Source organism: Agelaius tricolor, unplaced genomic scaffold, assembly GCF_023055355.1.
Source record: "Agelaius tricolor isolate 1412-34295 unplaced genomic scaffold, bAgeTri1.0.p SCAF_3, whole genome shotgun sequence".
NCBI lineage: Eukaryota > Metazoa > Chordata > Aves > Passeriformes > Icteridae > Agelaius > Agelaius tricolor.
In genome coordinates, this window is record NW_027269263.1 from 36300978 (window position 1) to 36319784 (window position 18807).

Genomic DNA, 18807 nt, shown 5'->3' on the forward strand with positions numbered 1-18807 from the left:
TACAAATGCTCACTAGGAAGCTGCAATTTCCCACAGCATTTCCAGACAGATTTTTCTTTCTTGCTTTTCTTGATACAGACCTGATAATTATTTCTGTGTTTAATCCAAGTGTTGACTGACATAGTTGGAATAATGTAATACTTAGCACCACACTTATCACAGTGCCAAGTTGGACTGTGATGAAAATGCCAAATTATTTCCCAACTAGCCCAATAAAATATTTTACATAAATTTATATATATTAGGTAAAACCAGAGAAGACCTGAACTGAAATTACAGATGTGTTCTACTGCATTTAAATTGACGAACACCATGAAAGACAGAAAAACTATGTCCTGTTAAATGTCATTATTGGAGTGAGCATTGTGAAAGCTGGCAACAGCCAGCACCAGTGTAAATATCCCCACTTCTGCTACACTCTCTTTAAAAGTGAGTAGAAAACTTAATTGATGTCTTCAGACCAGACATCACAGTTAAAAAGTCTTATACTGGGCAATTCTCTACTTGGAATAGTTAAATCATGCTCCATAGTCTCAAGGATAAATTGTTTCTCTTGTGATCTCTTTTTTTTTTTTCCTAAAATGGTAACAAAACTCAATCTTCTCATCAATCAGGTAAACCACGTTCGCACCAGAGACTTTGACTGCTGTTTGGTTGTGCCCCTCATTGCAGAATCTGGCAATAAGCTGGAACTGGTCATTAGCAGAAACCCCCTGGCATCCCAGAAAGGAAGCTCAGAACAGCCTTCAGGGAGCGGGGAGTGGAGCGACCCGAGCGCTGCCTTCCTGCAGCAGAGCGGGCACAGCAGCGTCAGCACGGAGACACGGGACCCCACAAACACCTTATAGCAGAAACCACTGGGGCGGGACACTCAGCAACTAAAGACAATTATGGTGCTAAATCCATTCGAGAGTGCTCTGAGACTGAGGCTCAGATGCTGTACAGCACTGAAAAGCACAGGAGGTCAGTTGGTCTGTCTCAAAGCTTCTATTAATCCACGGTTACTTTGGAAATAGTTTCATTCTTCATTAAGTCATTTTCCATTCTAAGCAATCTAGGATTAGTAACAGTAAAAAAAAAAAACACATAAGGGCCTTTTTTTTCCCCAAATAAGAAACTGGGGAGATGTTTTAAACATGCTCTAAATGTTCTTCTCCCTTCAGCAACAGCAGCTGTTAGAGGGAAAAACATGGAGTTAACCTCTGCTAACAAACAGTAGTGTCCAGATTATGGTGTTTTTAAAAATCCTTTAATGTGGAAGGTGCTGCTGTCTGATGGACAAGGCAGAGTGGTTTACTGCACTGGGTTTTCCTGGGAAATGGCTACATCTCTGATTTTGGAAACCTTTATTCGCTGGCGAGAAGGGTGCACTCATTAGACAAAGCAGGGTTTAGATGTTACAACAAAATGCTTGCAGGAAGCTGCAGTTTGCATTGAACATTGCTCCCCACTTCAGCAAACTTTGTTAGAACATATGTTACTCCCTATGCAATGAAATATTTAATGGTATGTCTTGCAACCTGTGGGGATTTTTAAGCAGACACTTTTTTAGTGGGATAAAACCTCTGACGAGGGATTACTGAAAAGAGTGAAACTGGAATGAGTTCAGACAAATTAGAAAGGTTTTTTTAAAAGAAAATGGCTTTTTTAAAATTATGTCAGTGGAGATTGATACAAAAGCTCTTTAATGATCCATAAACCTGTAAACTTGTACTGTCACACATGAGCTTTTTAAGTCAATCAGTTTCTTGAAGGAAGAAAGGTCCTATTTAATATGCTTTGTTTTCAGCCTTCTTTATGATAAACATTACCCCCTGCAACACATTTTTAGAATATAAAATTGTAAATATATTTTACAAACACATCACACAAATTGTCTCCTCTCCCCTCTTCCCCCAAGCAATAAAATACTGCCAGTTGCTTTATATGCTCACCAGCAGCTGCATTGGTTTATTCTGGTATTCAAGTTGTTATTGGTAATTATTGTTATTGGTGAATATAAAGATACTGGATTTGTACATTTGTAGAGTCTCCATATCTAAGCAATCACCTTACAGAGTTGTTTCTGGTCAATTTAAACTGTTTAATGTATCCCTGTTGCTGTTTCCAATACATAAACAAGCTCACCTGCCCTGCACACACACGAGTATCTCTGATTTCTAGTTCAGCACTGCCAGAAAAGGTCAGAATGCCATTATAGGCTGAATCATGTAAAAAAAAAAAAAACAACAAAACAAAAACTCCAAGGTTCATGAGTCACTTAAATATGTATTTTTATTTGTAACAAATAAGTATTAAACTGTAAAGTATTTTTGTACAAATTTAATACTTTAATAGCATGATATTTATCGTCTATGTTATGTTTTTTGAAATTCAAACTGTTGCAAATATTTGTATGGAAAAACTGTATAAATTGAAATAAACAGTGATTTGAAGACATTAAAAATGAGGTAGAGTTTTTCTACTTGATATTTTTCCCAGGTTTTTTTCCCACAGTTTTAGAAAAAAATACCATTTTTGTATTTGTGGTATACTTTTTCCTACCATATGTGAAAAGAAAAAATTGTTGAAGGTAAGCAAGTTGTCCACATTTTAGTACAATGTGTCTGATGTTTGAACATTCAATTTATTAATTTCAAAACTGCAATGCAGCAAGTCCCAAAGCACACATGAGAAAGCTAAAAGTGGAATGTTATTTCAACTCTGACTTGGAGTTTTGCTTTTCTTACCACGATCATCATCAGCATAGAACTATTAGCTAAATCAGCAATGGCAAGTTCTACATCATAGAAAAAGTTTTCTATGTCACTGATTGCAACTTTCTTGTTATGCCTGTAACAAGATTAAAACCCATGATCCATCAAAGCTTCATGGCCACAAATCTGCCACATCAGAAAAACCTAGACCCCTTTGTAAACTGTTTTTTTTTTCTCAAGGAATCAATAGTATTGGCACATCAGTAAGAGCATCTCATCAATATCATAGCATTTGGAGATGGATAAATATTGGTATGGACAACTAGGAGTCTTTAAACCAAAATACATCCTTGTGTATTTTTAAGGGGACATCGGGAACCTCAAAGACCTGTAAGTTCATTCTTCAGCAAAATGAAAGAAGTACATGATTTTTGATGACCAGTACACCAGTGAATCTATTAAAAATGGATCACTGAAAATTTAAGAGGCTCAGCATAAAACAAGCTGTTCTTCACAGAACATGCAAAACCAAGAAAGGCTTTGAAAGGCACCTGAACATTCAGCGTCTCCATCCCAAAAATCTTCAACAGCTGCAATAAAGGTTCATACCAAGACCAATTAATAATTGTCTGTTAGTTTTTGAAAAGTTTCCTAGGAATTTGCTGTCCCAATGTTAGATTCTTAAGTCTGGAAGATCCAAGTGGGGATTCTTCTGCTGTTGTCTGTCAAAACAAAAAAAAAATGTTACCCAAGCTTGAAACAGAACTAAAATATATTAGCTTCTTCAAAACAGGCTCTTTCTCCATGAGCTCAGAAATTAGATGTAATGAAAAAAAAAGCATCTGTTATCAGGTTTGACTTAATAAAAATCAATTTCAATTATTAAATTTTATATACATCTCTCACAGCACGTCACCTAAAAACTGACATTTGTGCACAAACTATAGGCTGATACAGGCTAAGCTGGCTAAGAGATCACTCTGAGAGTAAAAATACATATAAATTTACTACTATTGACCTTTTTTTCTGTATTAGCCATATATTACTCTGCAAAGACATCTGCCAAATTTGACTGCTTCACCAATTACTGGTCAACTTGAAAATTATTAAATAAATGTCGATCAAACAATCGTGACAGTGCCCTGGTGACTTGTGGTTGAAAGAGAGTGCAAAAGTTTGTTTTGAACTTTCTCAGTAAGGAGATACTTACCACAGGTATTTCTGTAGCATCCAAAGGTGCAGGGATTTGTCTTTTACATGGACTTCGGTGCACGCTGCCCATCTTCTCTTTACTGACAACTGATGACCCTTCCTGTATCATGAGGTCACTCTGAAGTTCAGGTGGGTCAGGAGCACCTTGAGGAGCAGAAACAGACTGAGCCTCGAGCTCTTGATTTTCCCAGCACTTCATCGGGGTAGAGGGCATTTGTTTGGCATAGTTGTTTGTTTCTGCAATTGCCTCTCTCAGAAACTTCTGCAAACGCGTTTTTCTGGTGATCTCCTTGCTCTTCACTGCTCTCCGGAGGTGCAGCTCCTCAGCCACGATGTAGACGCGGCAGCGCCCCCTGGTCACAGCCGTGTACACGTGCTGCCAGTGCTGCCGGCCCGCATTGCCGACCACGTACACCACAGTCCTCTCCTCCGAGCCCTGAAACGCGGGAGAACTCTGATTCAAAGGCCGATCTCCAGGAAATAGTTAAAAAAAAGACAAGAGTGAGGAAGTTGGAGGCAACTGGGGACACTCTCGAGAATATTTTCTATCCTGCATTCAAGGAATTCTAGTTTCAAGAAAAGTTTCTGATTCTTTGATGAGAGAATAGAGTGCATTAGCTCAGCTGACAGCTGCTGTGGTTTTACCTGGAATGTGTGAATAGTTCTGGCCCAGGCATGCTTGATGTGACACAGCTTCTTCAGTGCCGTGTAGTTGACAGTGAACGTGGAGCCGTAGGTGCTGCTGATGGTCAGCAAGCGCTGCTTATCAATTTCTACATCCTAAAGGAATAGCACAACACTCAGCAGTGAGCCTGGAGCAATGTCTGTACTTCCCTATTCTGGCTTGCCCTGAAATTACAACCAGCAAGGTCAACCAGCTCAAAGTTTCAGAAGACACTAAACCCCATAAATTGCCGTCTTTCCCTGACCACCTTGAAGGAAAACAGTTTTCACTGTTCAGGGCTACACTAACTACTGATACTTTCACTGCTCAACTCACTGAACCCAGCCAAAAAATCAAGTTTTTTGTTGCTGTTACTTTTAGGCCAGCTTGGTTTTCTGTCAGGGAAAACTTCAGCTGTAACATTACTCTTTACTTCAGACCATGTTAAACATTATCTATTTCAATTAAAATACATTTGAGTAATTACAGACTGTATCTACACTGAACATAATCACACCAAGTGAAACACATTCTACCAAAAACCCAGAATAGAGGTTTTTTTTAATTTTCTACCGTACCTTGCCTCTTCCATGCCTTTTACACAACTGTTTAGCAGAACTAAGTATGTATTAGGGGCCAAATTTTACAAGTGTGAATTGTTTTGTTCTGGGAATTCAGCAAGCACTGAATCACTTCCCACCAGGTTTTCTTTGTGCAAGTTCTTGCTGCCAGGACTTACCTCTGTTATGAAGAATATATCTCCATTGCAGAGTCGTTTGCCCTCCTCATTAGACTCTTCAGTGAATGAGGTTTCTCCATTTCTGCATTCCTGGCCATTAGAACCCTCTCTGACACCACAGGTTGCCAAGAGATCCTTGAGATAAACATTTCGTGTGCTGGCAATCTTGTCCCCAGTTTGAAACAGAAGTCTCTTCTTATGGTCTCTAGGTCAGAGAAAGAAAAAGGGGAACATGTATTTACAAAGTGTGCATTTACCGTCTCTCAGTATTTTTTCTCATTCCACTCTCTATACTTGACCCAGATTAAAAACTTTAATAATATTCAAAATAGTTAGTTAGGATAACAATTTATGTCTTGAACTTTTGTATAACAAATTGGTAAAAAAACCAATAATATAAACCAGTAATACAGAGTAGCACAAAAATATTTCAGAATCTATTTAGAAATCATATAGTAGCAAAAAAAATTTAACCTTGAGGGTTTTTTCATGTTGCTTTTATATGAATTTTGAATATTCAATAGTAACTTAAAATCTCAGAATTCACATAATGAATTTAAATGAAAAGCCATTTACCACTATTCAAAATGAGATTAAAGAGTCCATCAAATAAAAGTTTATTGTAGGAATGATTTATAAAATAATCAGATCTAGATGGAACATTGGAAGTTTTAAAATCTTATTGTATGGTGTTGGTCTGGCTATAACACTTTTAAAAACAAAATTAAATTGGTGACAGGAAAAAAGCAAAACACTGGCTTACCTGGTTAAATGATTTGAGTAGTGTTGGCAACAAAGTTCATTTATTAGATCACAATCTTGCCTAAATCATACAAAACAAGAACATGAACAAAGTCATTATATACAAAACATACAATTACAAGCAATGTCATAGAAGCATTAATTTATAAATAATGGAAAAAGCCCTTTTTCTATCTGATGCTCTTCTACCACCTATTAGAACAATTACTTATTCAGAGTTTAGAAGACAGAGCAGTAAAGGAACAGTTTTGTCTAAATAGCACAGAAAGCTTTTTCACTGTATGCCTAGATTAGCTGGATTTGGTTTTAAGATAAAGAAGAAAACTAAAGAAAAACTAAAACATGGACAGATTATTTTCTGTCTGTGGATATATTAAAAATAGCAAGAAGATTTATTTGCTTTTTAAAGACCTGGAATTTTAACTTTTAAATGCAACTCAAGTACCTATAAATATATTCTAGAAGAATCATTCACAAAAATTACTAATAATAGTATTGTACCTGAATGCAGACTGGAGAAAAAAATTGATACCAGAGTTACTCAGCACTCACAAATCACTTATTAGCTCACTGGGAACCTGTAAATAGTGCATGATTTTTATGTCCTGAGAAAATGTTCTTCACAATTAAAGGTGGAGTTTTTTCTTAAGTACCCTTTTGTGCAGAACTCAAGGTTCTGGACTATTGGTGCTAGTGCACATTATGCCTTTTATCCCTTCAGTGTTTCTGCAAAGCCATGCATACTATTCATGTTCCTGTGATTACTGACTTCCAGTCTTTCTCCAAAGTGTGTTAGAGCCCTACATCCCACCGTTCCCAAGTGATGAGTATTCCAAGTATCTAGTAGTTTTTGCTATTGCCACTAGTCTCTCCAACTCAACACACTCAGCTATTTTTAGATTGTGGCTGCTAGCAAGGATTTTTTCAATGTCTTCTTGCACACTCCATTACCTTCTGAAAGCAATGAATTGTGATTGTTTGGCATCCTCCAATCCTGGCCCTTTTTTAAGTAAATTCTTTATTGCAGTTTGTAAATCTGTTTTAAAAGACATAAAAGGTAAGACATGAAAATATTCAGAATTTAAAAAGAAAAATATAATTCAATATGAAATTGCCTTTCCTTATTTCTTGCTTTAATGACATCTCAACTTGTTTAAAACAAAACAAGAAAGAAACAACCCCCCCCCCAACTCCCACTCAAAATGACACACCCCCAAAAGAAACAGAAATACACCATAAAAAACCCAAGAAAACATCATGCAGTTAATCCACTCTTAAAATCAGAGAAACAAGAGTGATATGGAAAGAAACAAATTCTTATTTCTGCATTTAATAACAGCTGCATGGAGCATATTTCATGCAAAGTAAGGCTTTGCTACAGCACACTGAAGAGGTAAAGATTAAATATTTTCAAGCCACAGACCTATATACTTGGATTTCACAGAAGAAATCTACTTTCAGTTTTCTGCTTGCTGAGTATTTTGCTAGAGTAAGGTAAGGTGATAATGTTCGTACTATTTTTTTCTGCATTCCCCTTGAAGTGTTTTGATGCATATAAAAGAGAGGCCACTCAATCCACTTACACCCAATAAATGTCAAAAACCCCAGTAAACAATGGCTCTAGCCCTGACCCCAAAACATTTTAAGAGAAATACTGCCATCCCTTCTTAGAATTTTCCTAACTCAATTCTACAGCTGGGAGCACATTCCTGTCCTGCACACCATACTGTTACAGTCACTTTTTACTCAAATGATTCACCTCTGAATCAATTCTGAAAATCTCTTAAGGTTGACAGCTCTGCTACAATATAAAAAGACAACCCCATTTGATTACAGTGGTGGAAGCTGTCCCCCATTTCAAAGTCTAACTGATGAGCTGGAGCTCTACAGCTCATTCTTTGCACTTACAGGTCTTGCCGTGTGCACTTACTTAGAAGGCAAAAGACAAACTATGAACGTAGCATTTAAATTTATGCCACAAACAAAGCCAGATTAAAATTTTCCCAAAATTTTTGCTCCAGACAATAGTCTATGTTTTACCAAAGGGAAAATCAAGATCAGAAACTGACATACTCTGACAATTCCCGCCAGCAGGCAAAGCAACAAAAATAAATTTCTTCTCTGGGATTGGCATTGTCATTTCCTCATTCCAAGCAGAAACTTTCAGCACCTCATCAAATTCAGGAAGCTGCCGGTGAGAGATTCTGGACCAGAGCATTAGAGGAAAAACAAGAAGTTATTTTCAGTTACAGAATTCCAGCATATCATCATCTGCATCAACCTGAAGTTCACCACCTAGAAATCTTTTGTCATCTACACTATATTGCCTGAAAACTCCTTCCTCAGAGCATAACTTGATTTCACATTGAAAAAATTGGTAGTTTGTTCTCTAAACCCTCCATCACTGCAGCAGATACTTAGTATTACTTAGTTCTTCCCATGGGAGCAAAATGGATTGAAACAGAAGTGTTACCAAAAAATAAGTAAGAATGTTTGTAAAACACTTAGTAGTTCTGGACATCTTGCAAATGTTCAGAATATTCTCAAATTCAAATAATATCAAAATCTAGATTGTCGCAAACATCTTTTTGTGAAAATCTTTTCTTGGGATTTTTTCTTCCTGAGAAGCTGAGAGGCTTCAGGAACAAAATGTAAACAATGGTTACCTGCTGCTGTGGAATGCAGCAGGTCCATCTGTGATTGGTCTCATCTGCTTGTTTGCAATTAATGGCCAATCACAGCAGAGCTGACTCAGACAGAGAGTCTGAGGCAGCTGCCTTTGTTAGCATTCTTGTTCTTTCTATTCTTAGCTTAGCTAGCCTTCTGAGATGAAACTTTTCCTTCTATTCTTTTTAGTATAGTCTTAATGTAAGATATATATATCATAAAATAATAAATCAAGCCTTCTGTAACATGGAGTCAGATCTACGTCTCTTCCCTCACCTTAAGACCCCTGTGACCACCCTCACACTAGATTTTCTTCTTAGAGGTTTAAAAAAGAAATCAAGCACTGTTAGGATAATTTCCAAAACAAAAGTAATGCAAATGCTGGAAACATTTAGACTCTTTAGCTACAACAGAGAAAAAATACAAAGGACCTGTGATGTAATGGCCCTTGACATCTAAAGTCTCCAAGCAATTCAGTCTGTTTTAGTTGCTGTCATACTTACCAGCAATGTCTTTAAAACTTCATTTTTAGAGGAGGATTGTAAGCCATTTTAGAAGCCATAAAGTCAGTTGTGCATTTACAACTCATTTCAAAACAGAGAGTATCTGATAGCATAATAGTGAATTACATCCCATAAAATTCAAGAGCATTCCAACACACACTCTTTTTGTCCAATATATACATCTAAAAAAATCTGTGGGGTTTTGTTGCTGTTGTTTTGGGGGGTTGTTTGTTTTTAAAACCAATGTTATGGATTTGGACTAAAAAAACTAACAGAAGCAATACTACAGAGTCAAATCAGGATGCAGGCTATTTGCAGGTAAAAGGCCAGGCAAGAATTACAGGGATTCTTCACACACACATCAGGATATCCTACCTTGACGCACTGTCTACAATTAGTTGTGATTCAGCTCTGTGGTTAGTTCGCAGTTCCACAGAAAAGCCTCTTGATTTTAGACCCTCAAAGATATCAGCTAACATGTTTCCTGGGTCTATGCTTGGTAGCTGTCTAGTGTCACCTAAACAGAATGCATGTTAGTCTTTGTGAGAAGGAATAACATATCATGAGGTGAAAACTGTCTTTAAAAAAATGAATACTTGTATGAACATATACTCAAGCGTCTACAGAGTAACATCCCTCCTTAATGCAATTCACACGAAATCAAACTTTCAAGAATCTAAGAAACTTTGGGAATAGCATAGTTTTCTTATGCTCCTCACCCAGTAATGCTTTACTAGCAAGTGCAAATCCTTCTGCTTGATCTGCACTGACAGTGATCACATCTTACTCAAACCCACTTTGAAAGCTACATATTCAAAAACAAATGCCATAAATAGCATGTCAAAAAGGAAACCTCTAAGAAAGCATAAAAAATTGATTTTACATTTCTTTGCTTTCCTTTTTAAATTAAAACAAGATGATCCTAGCATTAAGAATGGCATGAAAACTCCCTTCTAACATACAATTCATATGCTAACAACAGCTCCTTCACATTTAAGGAAATCAGAAAAGTTTTCCAATTGCAAGATGTAATAACATACCACATGGAAGTCAGAATAAGACAAAACACTGCTAAACAGATAATGGAGATACTGATACTTTCATGCTGACATTTGGAAAATTGTCTACCTCATTTGACTTAAGAAATAGCAGAAGTATCCAAGTACAGAACAATGTAACATTTTAAGAGACTCAGTGCAAGCTCTGATACTTACACTGTATATTGGGCAATATTGGGCATTATGAAACATTGTACAATGCTGAATTTGCTGTTTCACTTACCTAGTATAATAAGCTTAGCAAGCTGAGCATGCTCACACAAGAGTTTCAAAACTAAACTAAGAATGCGTACAGACACCAAACTTCCTTCATCCACAATGAGAACCGTAACTGCAGAAAATTTCCACGGCTGCTCTTGGTCACTCCGCCTCCACGACTTAAAACTATAGATAATCTAGAAACAAATAAAGCAAGCTCTGACACTAATCAACTCTAAGCCATGTCATAAAAGTAGACAGTGTGGTATCATCTGACGTATGTAGAGCTATTATCCAAAATTCTGAACTTACACCTGTAAAGACCCAGAAGACTCAACCATTTTGTCTTATTTTCTTCCTCAGTGAATGCATTTCTAGCTGAGATTAGCAACACTGACTTACATAAAAGCATAGTCTTTTTTTCCTGCAGAAATTGTTAAAGACACTACATCAGCGATTAGGTTGCTCAGTAACAGAACACCTCCTACTACAACTTGCTGTCATTAATAATACCCAAAATTGCATGGGGAAGGGGAACAGGCAACTAACTATCCAGTCCCCAAAGATAAAATAAACCAACAGTACTTTTTATGTTATTATAATTTCTATTTATATGGGTTACTATGTAACTCCAATGTCTTCTTGGCACTGTTGCTACCTAGAACAAGACAGACTTGGCCTAAGTTTATTAACAAAGTTTGCTTTCTACATTTTTCTAAAACAAATTCCACAATACCTAACATCAATTAAGGAAACACTGTGCAAATGAGATTTCTCTCATTATTCAGCTCCAGGCTACTGATCTTTTCATGTATGTGCTGCTGTAATTGCTAGGCAACAGGATCCTAGAAAACAGCTCTACCACCTAGAAATCATTTTTGTCTTCATTAAACTAAAATGCGGAACCGAGAAGCTGAAAAAACCAGATGCCTTAGAGAAGGCACAAGTTTCAGATGTATATAAATAGTAAAGAAACCAAAGCTAGAAAAGAATGTATTTCAAATGACTGATTTATAATTCCCCCAAACCATAATGCTGATTTTCAGATGCTGATAAGCTGTACCCAAGCATTAACATTAATAACAATAATAGGCTACACATTTCTTAAGGGAAGTCCTATAACAAGCTGCTTTTTTTTTCTAAAACAAGAATGGACAGTGTCAAAATGTGTTTCAGAACCCAATTTAAAAAAAAACAAAAAAAAAAAACAAGAAACAAAACCAAAAACAAACCTTACCTGATGTAGTGTATATGCAGGAAGCTGTGTTTTTTCTCTCAAAAGACTTGTTGCCCTCCCTGTAGGTGCAGTGAATAGTACATTCAAATATTTTTTTGCATACATACTCTCTGGTTCCCAGTAGTGATCAAATGTATTCCATTCCTCAGATGCATCCAAGTCTCCTTCAAAGACCTTGGAAGCAGCTTCCACTTCTTTTTCCATTTGCATTAAGTGACGAAAAAGGCAGCTAACTATTGTACTCTTCCCACAGCCTCCTTTTCCACTTATGATTGTGACAGGATTAGAACAAATTTTTTCTACAGCAATCACCTGATCTTTGTCTACCTCTGCTTTACTTTGGATACCAGACATAGAGGCCACCTCCTTTTCAGAAAAGTGATTTTCACCATTATGATTGTCTGGATTATTTTCCTGTATTTCATGTGCCTGGGTAATATTAATTTTGTTACCTACATTTTCTCCTGGTGCCTTAGAAATGCTAAGTATCTTTTTGATATCCACATCCAGTTTCCATGTGTGTTTTGCCAGAAGGTCACCTACATACATTGCAATGTCTTTTTCAGATTGGTAAAGATGAGGCAGAAACACCAGCTTTTTCTCCCTAATCACTACATTCTGATCTTTCAAAAAGTCAAGAGATTGCCAAACATGCTCGATGGACATGTGTTTGGATAGCAAACGAGCTAATTCATCTTGATCTTCGTATGTGTGTCCCATTTGTCTGCAGCGTGTCTTGAGCTGATCATACAGAATTAATGCATTCTTCTGCAAGACAGGAATCTTCCAGAGGAGATGTTCACACTGACAGAAGGCAGCCCACGTTGCCTCACAGTAAGGAATGTTCAGCTCCTTATACATAATCTTCTCCCCAAAAAGAGTAAAAGCAAACAGAGATTTATTTCAGAAGATGTTAGCCTCTTGCTGAACAACATTCTTCCTAGTAAATACAAATTGCAATTCAGAAGGTGGAAGTTTGCAAAAATTTGCATATTTTTCATAAAGCAAAATACTTAAAAGTAACCTGGAATAAGTTCTCTTATTTAGCCTTCTGTATGAAACAGAAACTTTAAAAATAAAAAACCTGGCAAAGAAATTGGGTACTAGGGAAGAACTCATGCACACCAAATACAACATTTTCATGTTAAGGTACATAAACTGTAGAAACAGCGCACAGGAAAGCCAGTAGCCAGAATACTGTACCTAATTCTGAACGTGTTCAAGAAATATGCCACCTCTACAGACACTACCACAAAATAGTGAAAGATCGAGATGTTCAAAACAGATGAACTATTGAGAGCAAGAAAAATTAATTGCACGTGCTCAGTTGTAAGAGAAAAAGCTAAAGAGAGTCTTCAAGCAATAAAAAACTGCAGTGAGAATGCAGGTCCTTGAAGCAAGAGAGCAGCAAGTCCATATTGCATAAGCAACAGTCAAACTGGACATCAGGAAAATCTTTTCAAAGGAAATTACGTGAAACACTAGAATATATTGGCTACCCTGCTGAATCTCTGAAATTAGATTAAGGCAAGTCAGAACCTCCATCAGTAAAGCACTGGAGGCCTAAAGAAGAAGGAAAACCAACCACATTTGTGAACACCTAATGCTCTCATGTAAGGTCCAGGACTGCTAAGGTGAGGTGCAGCAGCAAAGCTCACGGCAAGCACAGCAAAGGAAAACAGGAAGGTACGCAGCCACTGCAAATTCCATTGCAAAAAACAAACTACTGGACCAAATGACCTCTTACAGAGAAACTTATCAACCTTACTATGAAAGCATAGATATTGTTCTATATATCAGGAACAAAAGTCTCACTTACTGGTATAAAATTGAAGTGAACAGTTGACGATTTTAAATGAGATAACTTTTGGCTCAATTACGTCAAGCATTTTATTTTCTGTCTCTTGTAGAAAATACTAAACAAATGGTTGTAACAAAACCACTTTCTAAAATCTTCTGAGATTAATTAATTCTAGACCAACGGGAAAGACAAAACCCTTTGCTAAAACTGAGTCCTGTACATCATCCATTTCCAAATAAGCTATGCCTAGCCCCTACAAATGCCCATTTAATCAAGTGAACCCAACTAAAACAGTACTGTAGTCTAATGCACCTCAAATGCAGCACACACCATATTTTTACCATACATAACATTACTTACCCTGCTGAATCCAAGTTTCCATGGCTCATCCTTTAGTATCTCATCCAGTTTTGTTCCCGTCTCATCAGCCACCTCCTCACCATCCACATCAGCCTTTCCTTCCCAAGATATCTTATCTAACAGACAGCAAAAGTGGCGTGGCAGAAGAACTGGCAAGAACTCCAGTATCCTTGGAAAAGCCAGAGCTCCCAATACCGCCTTTCCTGCAACTGCACACACCATAAACACAGGAATTTTTATGTCATGTACAAAGACTGTTGCAAAGCAATTTACACTGACTCTGGCTTCATCCTTCTGCTTTCATTATATATCCAAGACATTACAAATTTCTCTCATTTTCTTAGCTTTCGTAACACTTTTCAAATTTTTTTAAAGTCTGTTTTCCCTAAACTGCCTTAAGAAAAAAAAAACAAGGTCAACAGATGACATAAAATCAGCAACTAAATGTATTCACTTGGAAAATATGTACCATTCACTTGGTTTAAACTGCATACTCAACAGCATTTTGTAGAAAGTCAGTTCAGACCTCACCATGCCTGCCTCTTACCTAGAAGTAATTTTCATACAGATGTACAGAAGAACATTTCAAACTCAAAATAAAAAAAGAGGCTTCAATATTTGTAGTATCAGATCAGTAGAGGAGTTTACCAAAAAAGTGCTCTCCACTGGCTTTCTCAATGACCCCAAAATTAAACTATCACTTTCCCTGTTTACATCAGTCATGGGCTAAGAGTGAGGAATAATAAAACTGATTTGCTCTATATTTTGCTTTAAAAAGGTTATTTCAGAAGAAAGAAAAACAAATTTAAAAAGAAAGTGAGACTTTCAGAATCTTTAGCTCTCAGAAAAAATCAGGCTATTTTTAATTAAGTGTTAAGGAAAATTTAAACCACTAATTTTTCTCAAATATTTTTCTGATCACTGTCTTATCCTCATAAAGCCAAACCTTTTCCCTTTTAAGCAAGTACTTAATTTACACATAAATCATCAATACACACTATTTCCACACACAAAAAACCACCATGAAGCCTTGAAGAACAAACTACTTAAGCCCATAACAATTCATGACAACCAAAAGAATTTACAATACTAACAGTAGCAACTGGGGTAGGGGAAGGGTCTATATTGCTCAATGATAAAGATTAACGCTTAAAACGTAGCAAATTAATTTAAGCTAGATACTAGGAAAAAATCACCAACTACAAGAAAGGTGAAGAGTGGCACACTGTGCAATCTTTTTTATCATTACAAAATGAGAACAAAAAACCTGAAAGCCTATAGAACACTCTCCTCCCCTTACAAATGGGATTTGAAGCACAGTCAGTTCAAGTCTAGCAGAGGCTCTGAATTATGCTGTTACACACAGTTTGACATCCCAAAGTGATGTCACCTCCATCACCTGACCTGCCACTGCCCAGTAAGCCAGGTACTGGAAAACTCTGCTTGCTTATACCTAACAGCAGATAGACCCAACCTGTCTGTACAGGTCATGGAAACAGACCATCAGAGCAAACCAGAGCTCTAACGCTGAGGCCACACCTCAGACACCCCAACTTTCTCGTATTTCAGTGTTTTGCCTCAGACCAGCTGTCTGGTCCCACAGAGTGAATGCCCTTTATGGACTGGAGTACCTCAGGAATGCAGGTGGAACACCTTGTTTGGGTTTCATCCAGCAGGGATACTCAGTCAGTACTCTCAGAGGTTGCACCACAGTGGGGACAAGGGGGATGTCAGCTTCAAAAGCACACTCCTGATCCAATCTCTAACACTCACGCTCATGTAATCACACCAACATTGCCCACAACAGTACCCTCAGAAGTCTGAAGTGGAGACACTCCAATGCTTCCACAGTCTGTTCCCAGCCATCCCAATCTGCTGACAGGTGGGATCCCAACACACCTACATAGTCTATTTAGTGCAGCTGGTTAGGACTACACTGACCTCCTTCACTGATCCCTGTACTACAGAGAAGCACCTGTACTACTTCTGAACATGTGCCAGCCCTAAAAAGCCATCGCCACCGTGCCTAAGTAGTGATCAACCCATTTTTCAATAAGCCTTGTTAGAGCTGAATGAACTACAGGAAGCACCAGTGTCCTTGCATGCTAGAATCACAGAAGCATAAAATAGTTTGGGTTGGACCTCAAAGATCAACTAGCTCCAAACCCCTGCCACTGGCAGGGACACCTTCCACTAGACCAGGCTGCTCAGAGCCCCATCCAACCTGGCATTAAGCACTTCCAGTGATGGGGAATCCCTAGCACATACAATTCTACTTAGCCTACAGAATTCAGCAAAGTCCTTCTGGATGCCTATCTTTAACTGATAAATTGTCCTACTGTCCTGACATATTTTAAAATAAAAAAAATCATTTGAATATACAGTTCAAATGAATACATGTTAGTTTGAATGCTGTATATGAGAGAAAACTCCTTAGATTATAAACCAATTGGAACAGCACAGGATATACCTACATGATTTTGAAACATAATGGAAGATGTCGTAATCCTTGGTATCTCTTTTGATCCCTCTTGGCTGTAGCTGTGAAACTTGGAACTGTTTTAGTTTTTCTTCAAGGTTGCTAAAACTCAGCACAGACTCCATAGGGAGCCAAGCAAAAAATTTTTCTTTCCAATCTTCAGGAACACAACACTCCTTAAGAAAGAGTGAAAATACTTGTCGGTTGTTTTCTTCTACATCAGTCTGCAGAAAATACGATGGATATCCTTGCACAAAGTACTTCGACCCCATTTTTTTGGCTTTAACATTAACTTTCCACCAAGGGTCAACTAATGGAAAACGTCCAACCACTTCATACTCCTTTTTTGTGCCACATTCCTGTATAATAACTGAATCATTAAAAAGAAAAACAAATCCAGTGTTAATTGGCAGTCATAAAAATTAAAACTTTGTGTTGATTAAGAGTATTGTTGGTTTAATGCTTTTTTTTTGGTGTTTTCTGTAAGTTGCAGTAGTAATAGTAAAGCAGGGGTTTCCATAAACTCCTGATGCCTGTCTCTCCACTAATATTTAAAAAAGAAAGTGAAACCAAACTCAGAAACAAGCACTAAAACTTCTTCTCTAAGCATGAGGAATAAATCTTGCCTATGAATTTATTAAGCTAATGAAATACACATGGTTTAATATTATGGTTCACTATTTACTCCACCTCAAGTTTATAACTGAATTTGAAACAGTTTTATCACAAAGTATTCTATCACAATGCCTGCATAATCTTCAGATACATTTGTATACCAAATATTTCCTGTGACTGGAACCACCAAAATTAGAAGGAATTAATATGTTTAATTATTAACATTTTGTATGACCTGGTTTGAACTCCTCTTTGCCTTCAAAAAAAAAACAAACAAAACAAAAACAAAACAAAACAAAATAAAAACAAAAAACCAAACAAACAAACAAAAAAACCCCACACCATTCCCTGATCGGCAACTGGGGACCAATTGCTATGACCAGAACAAAGTGGGCACCTATGTTCGGCAGGGCCTCTTCCTCACCAGGACAGCTCTTAGGTCTGTAATAACTTACTCATTTCTTCCTGGTTATTTAGCTCAGTTTAGCCATTTTAAAAACAACTTGCAGATAAAATACTTTTTAGGCAGAGGTTGCACCAACTTCACCTACTTTTTCAAGCTCTAAATAGAAAGTTGGAAGTCATTAACATCAAGTATCAACACTCTCGTATGTCCTAAAAGAAAAAATAATGCGCTTTCTTTGTGTAGAGTTAATTTGAATGGGAAAACCCTGTTTTCTTACTGCTGCAATCCTGTGCCCATAGAAAAGCAGAGATCACGCTTCCCTCCCACTACCTATTCATCGCCTACTTCGGCTCCCAGTCCCCTCCCTGGTGATCAATTCCCGCAGCGAGGCAGGGCCGAGCCGGGACCTCCCCCGCCGCCATTCATGCCTCCCCCGCCGCCATTCACGCGGCGCCGGCCCCGCTCGCCTCCCCGCGCCCTGCCCGGGGCCCGGAGCCCCGCGCAGGGAGGGCACCGAAGCCCGGCCCGGCCCGTTCCCGCCGCCCCTCACCGGCGCGGCCCGGCCCGCTCCCGCCGCCCCTCACCGGCCCGGCCCGGCCCGGCCCGTTCCCGCCGCCCCTCACCGGCGCGGCCCGGCCCGCTCCCGCCGCCCCTCACCGGCCCGGCCCGGCCCGCTCCCGCCGCCCCTCACCGGCCCGGCCCGGCCCGCTCCCGCCGCCCCTCACCGGCCCGGCCCGGCCCGCTCCCGCCGCCCCTCACCGGCGCGGCGCGGGGGCAGCGCGGCCGCCAGCTCCGTGCCGGCGGCCTCCAGGAGCGCATCCTCCGCCAACAGCTCCTCGAAGTCCTCGTCGCTTTCCTCATCGTCGTCCGCCACCTCCCAGCGCGGCGGCCGTAGGTGCCCCCAGAGCTCCACGGGCGCACCCCGCGCCTCCGCCATGCCGCCTCCGCCGCAGGTCTGCCCGCCCCCGCGGAAGGGCGGGACGGCGCGACCGGGTCGGGACAGTACGCGGCGACGAGTGATTTTTTTTTTTTTTTTTAACACTTCGGGACATAATTCTCTGTGTTTACATGACCCCTATCACAAAACTATCAGATCATAACATCGCACTTCCAGTATATCCGATTGTGTTTCACCCAGGTGCCCCCACAGTAGTTTAATGTTGTGTATAACTGGCAAACTCTTCTCCGGGAGGCCCTCATTGAAACCACCTTTCCTTCCCTACACTGTAACCCTGGCAGTTGCTGCTTAGTCTTCACTTTTGCTCAACACCGGATCCTTGCCTTTTCTGAAACCTTATGACAGTTCATTGATGCAATACCAAGCCTTCTCATGCTCAGTATTGAACTCTCACAGAAATCCTGCTGTTCAGACATGAAAGCAAGTCTTTCTACAACCTGTTTTAAACAGAT

The 18807-nt window shown here is 38.9% G+C and overlaps 2 protein-coding genes across 16 annotated transcripts in view; one reads left to right on the plus strand and one right to left on the minus strand.

Moving 5' to 3' along the window:
- The window catches only part of GRIP1 (glutamate receptor interacting protein 1), a 307466-nt gene extending 305020 nt beyond the window's left edge, over window positions 1–2446 (plus strand). For all 15 annotated transcript variants that reach the window (XM_071423476.1, XM_071423477.1, XM_071423480.1 and 12 more), the window contains one exon: window positions 615–2446. In XM_071423476.1, the coding sequence (XP_071279577.1) occupies window positions 615–848 (234 nt within the window). In that variant the 3' untranslated portion in view covers window positions 849–2446. The remainder of the gene's footprint in view (window positions 1–614) is intronic.
- HELB (DNA helicase B) lies at window positions 2249–18382 on the minus strand. The gene is made up of 13 exons (XM_071423488.1): window positions 18157–18382; window positions 16372–16746; window positions 13898–14106; window positions 11737–12600; window positions 10525–10696; window positions 9619–9760; window positions 8147–8277; window positions 7025–7109; window positions 6075–6134; window positions 5312–5516; window positions 4554–4688; window positions 3907–4344; window positions 2249–3418 (listed from the first exon to the last, which is right to left on the minus strand). The coding sequence occupies exons 1-13, from the start codon at window positions 18332–18334 to the stop codon at window positions 3329–3331; spliced, it is 3084 nt and encodes a 1027-aa protein (XP_071279589.1). The 5' UTR covers window positions 18335–18382; the 3' UTR covers window positions 2249–3328.
- Between the last annotated feature and the right edge of the window lie 425 nt (window positions 18383–18807).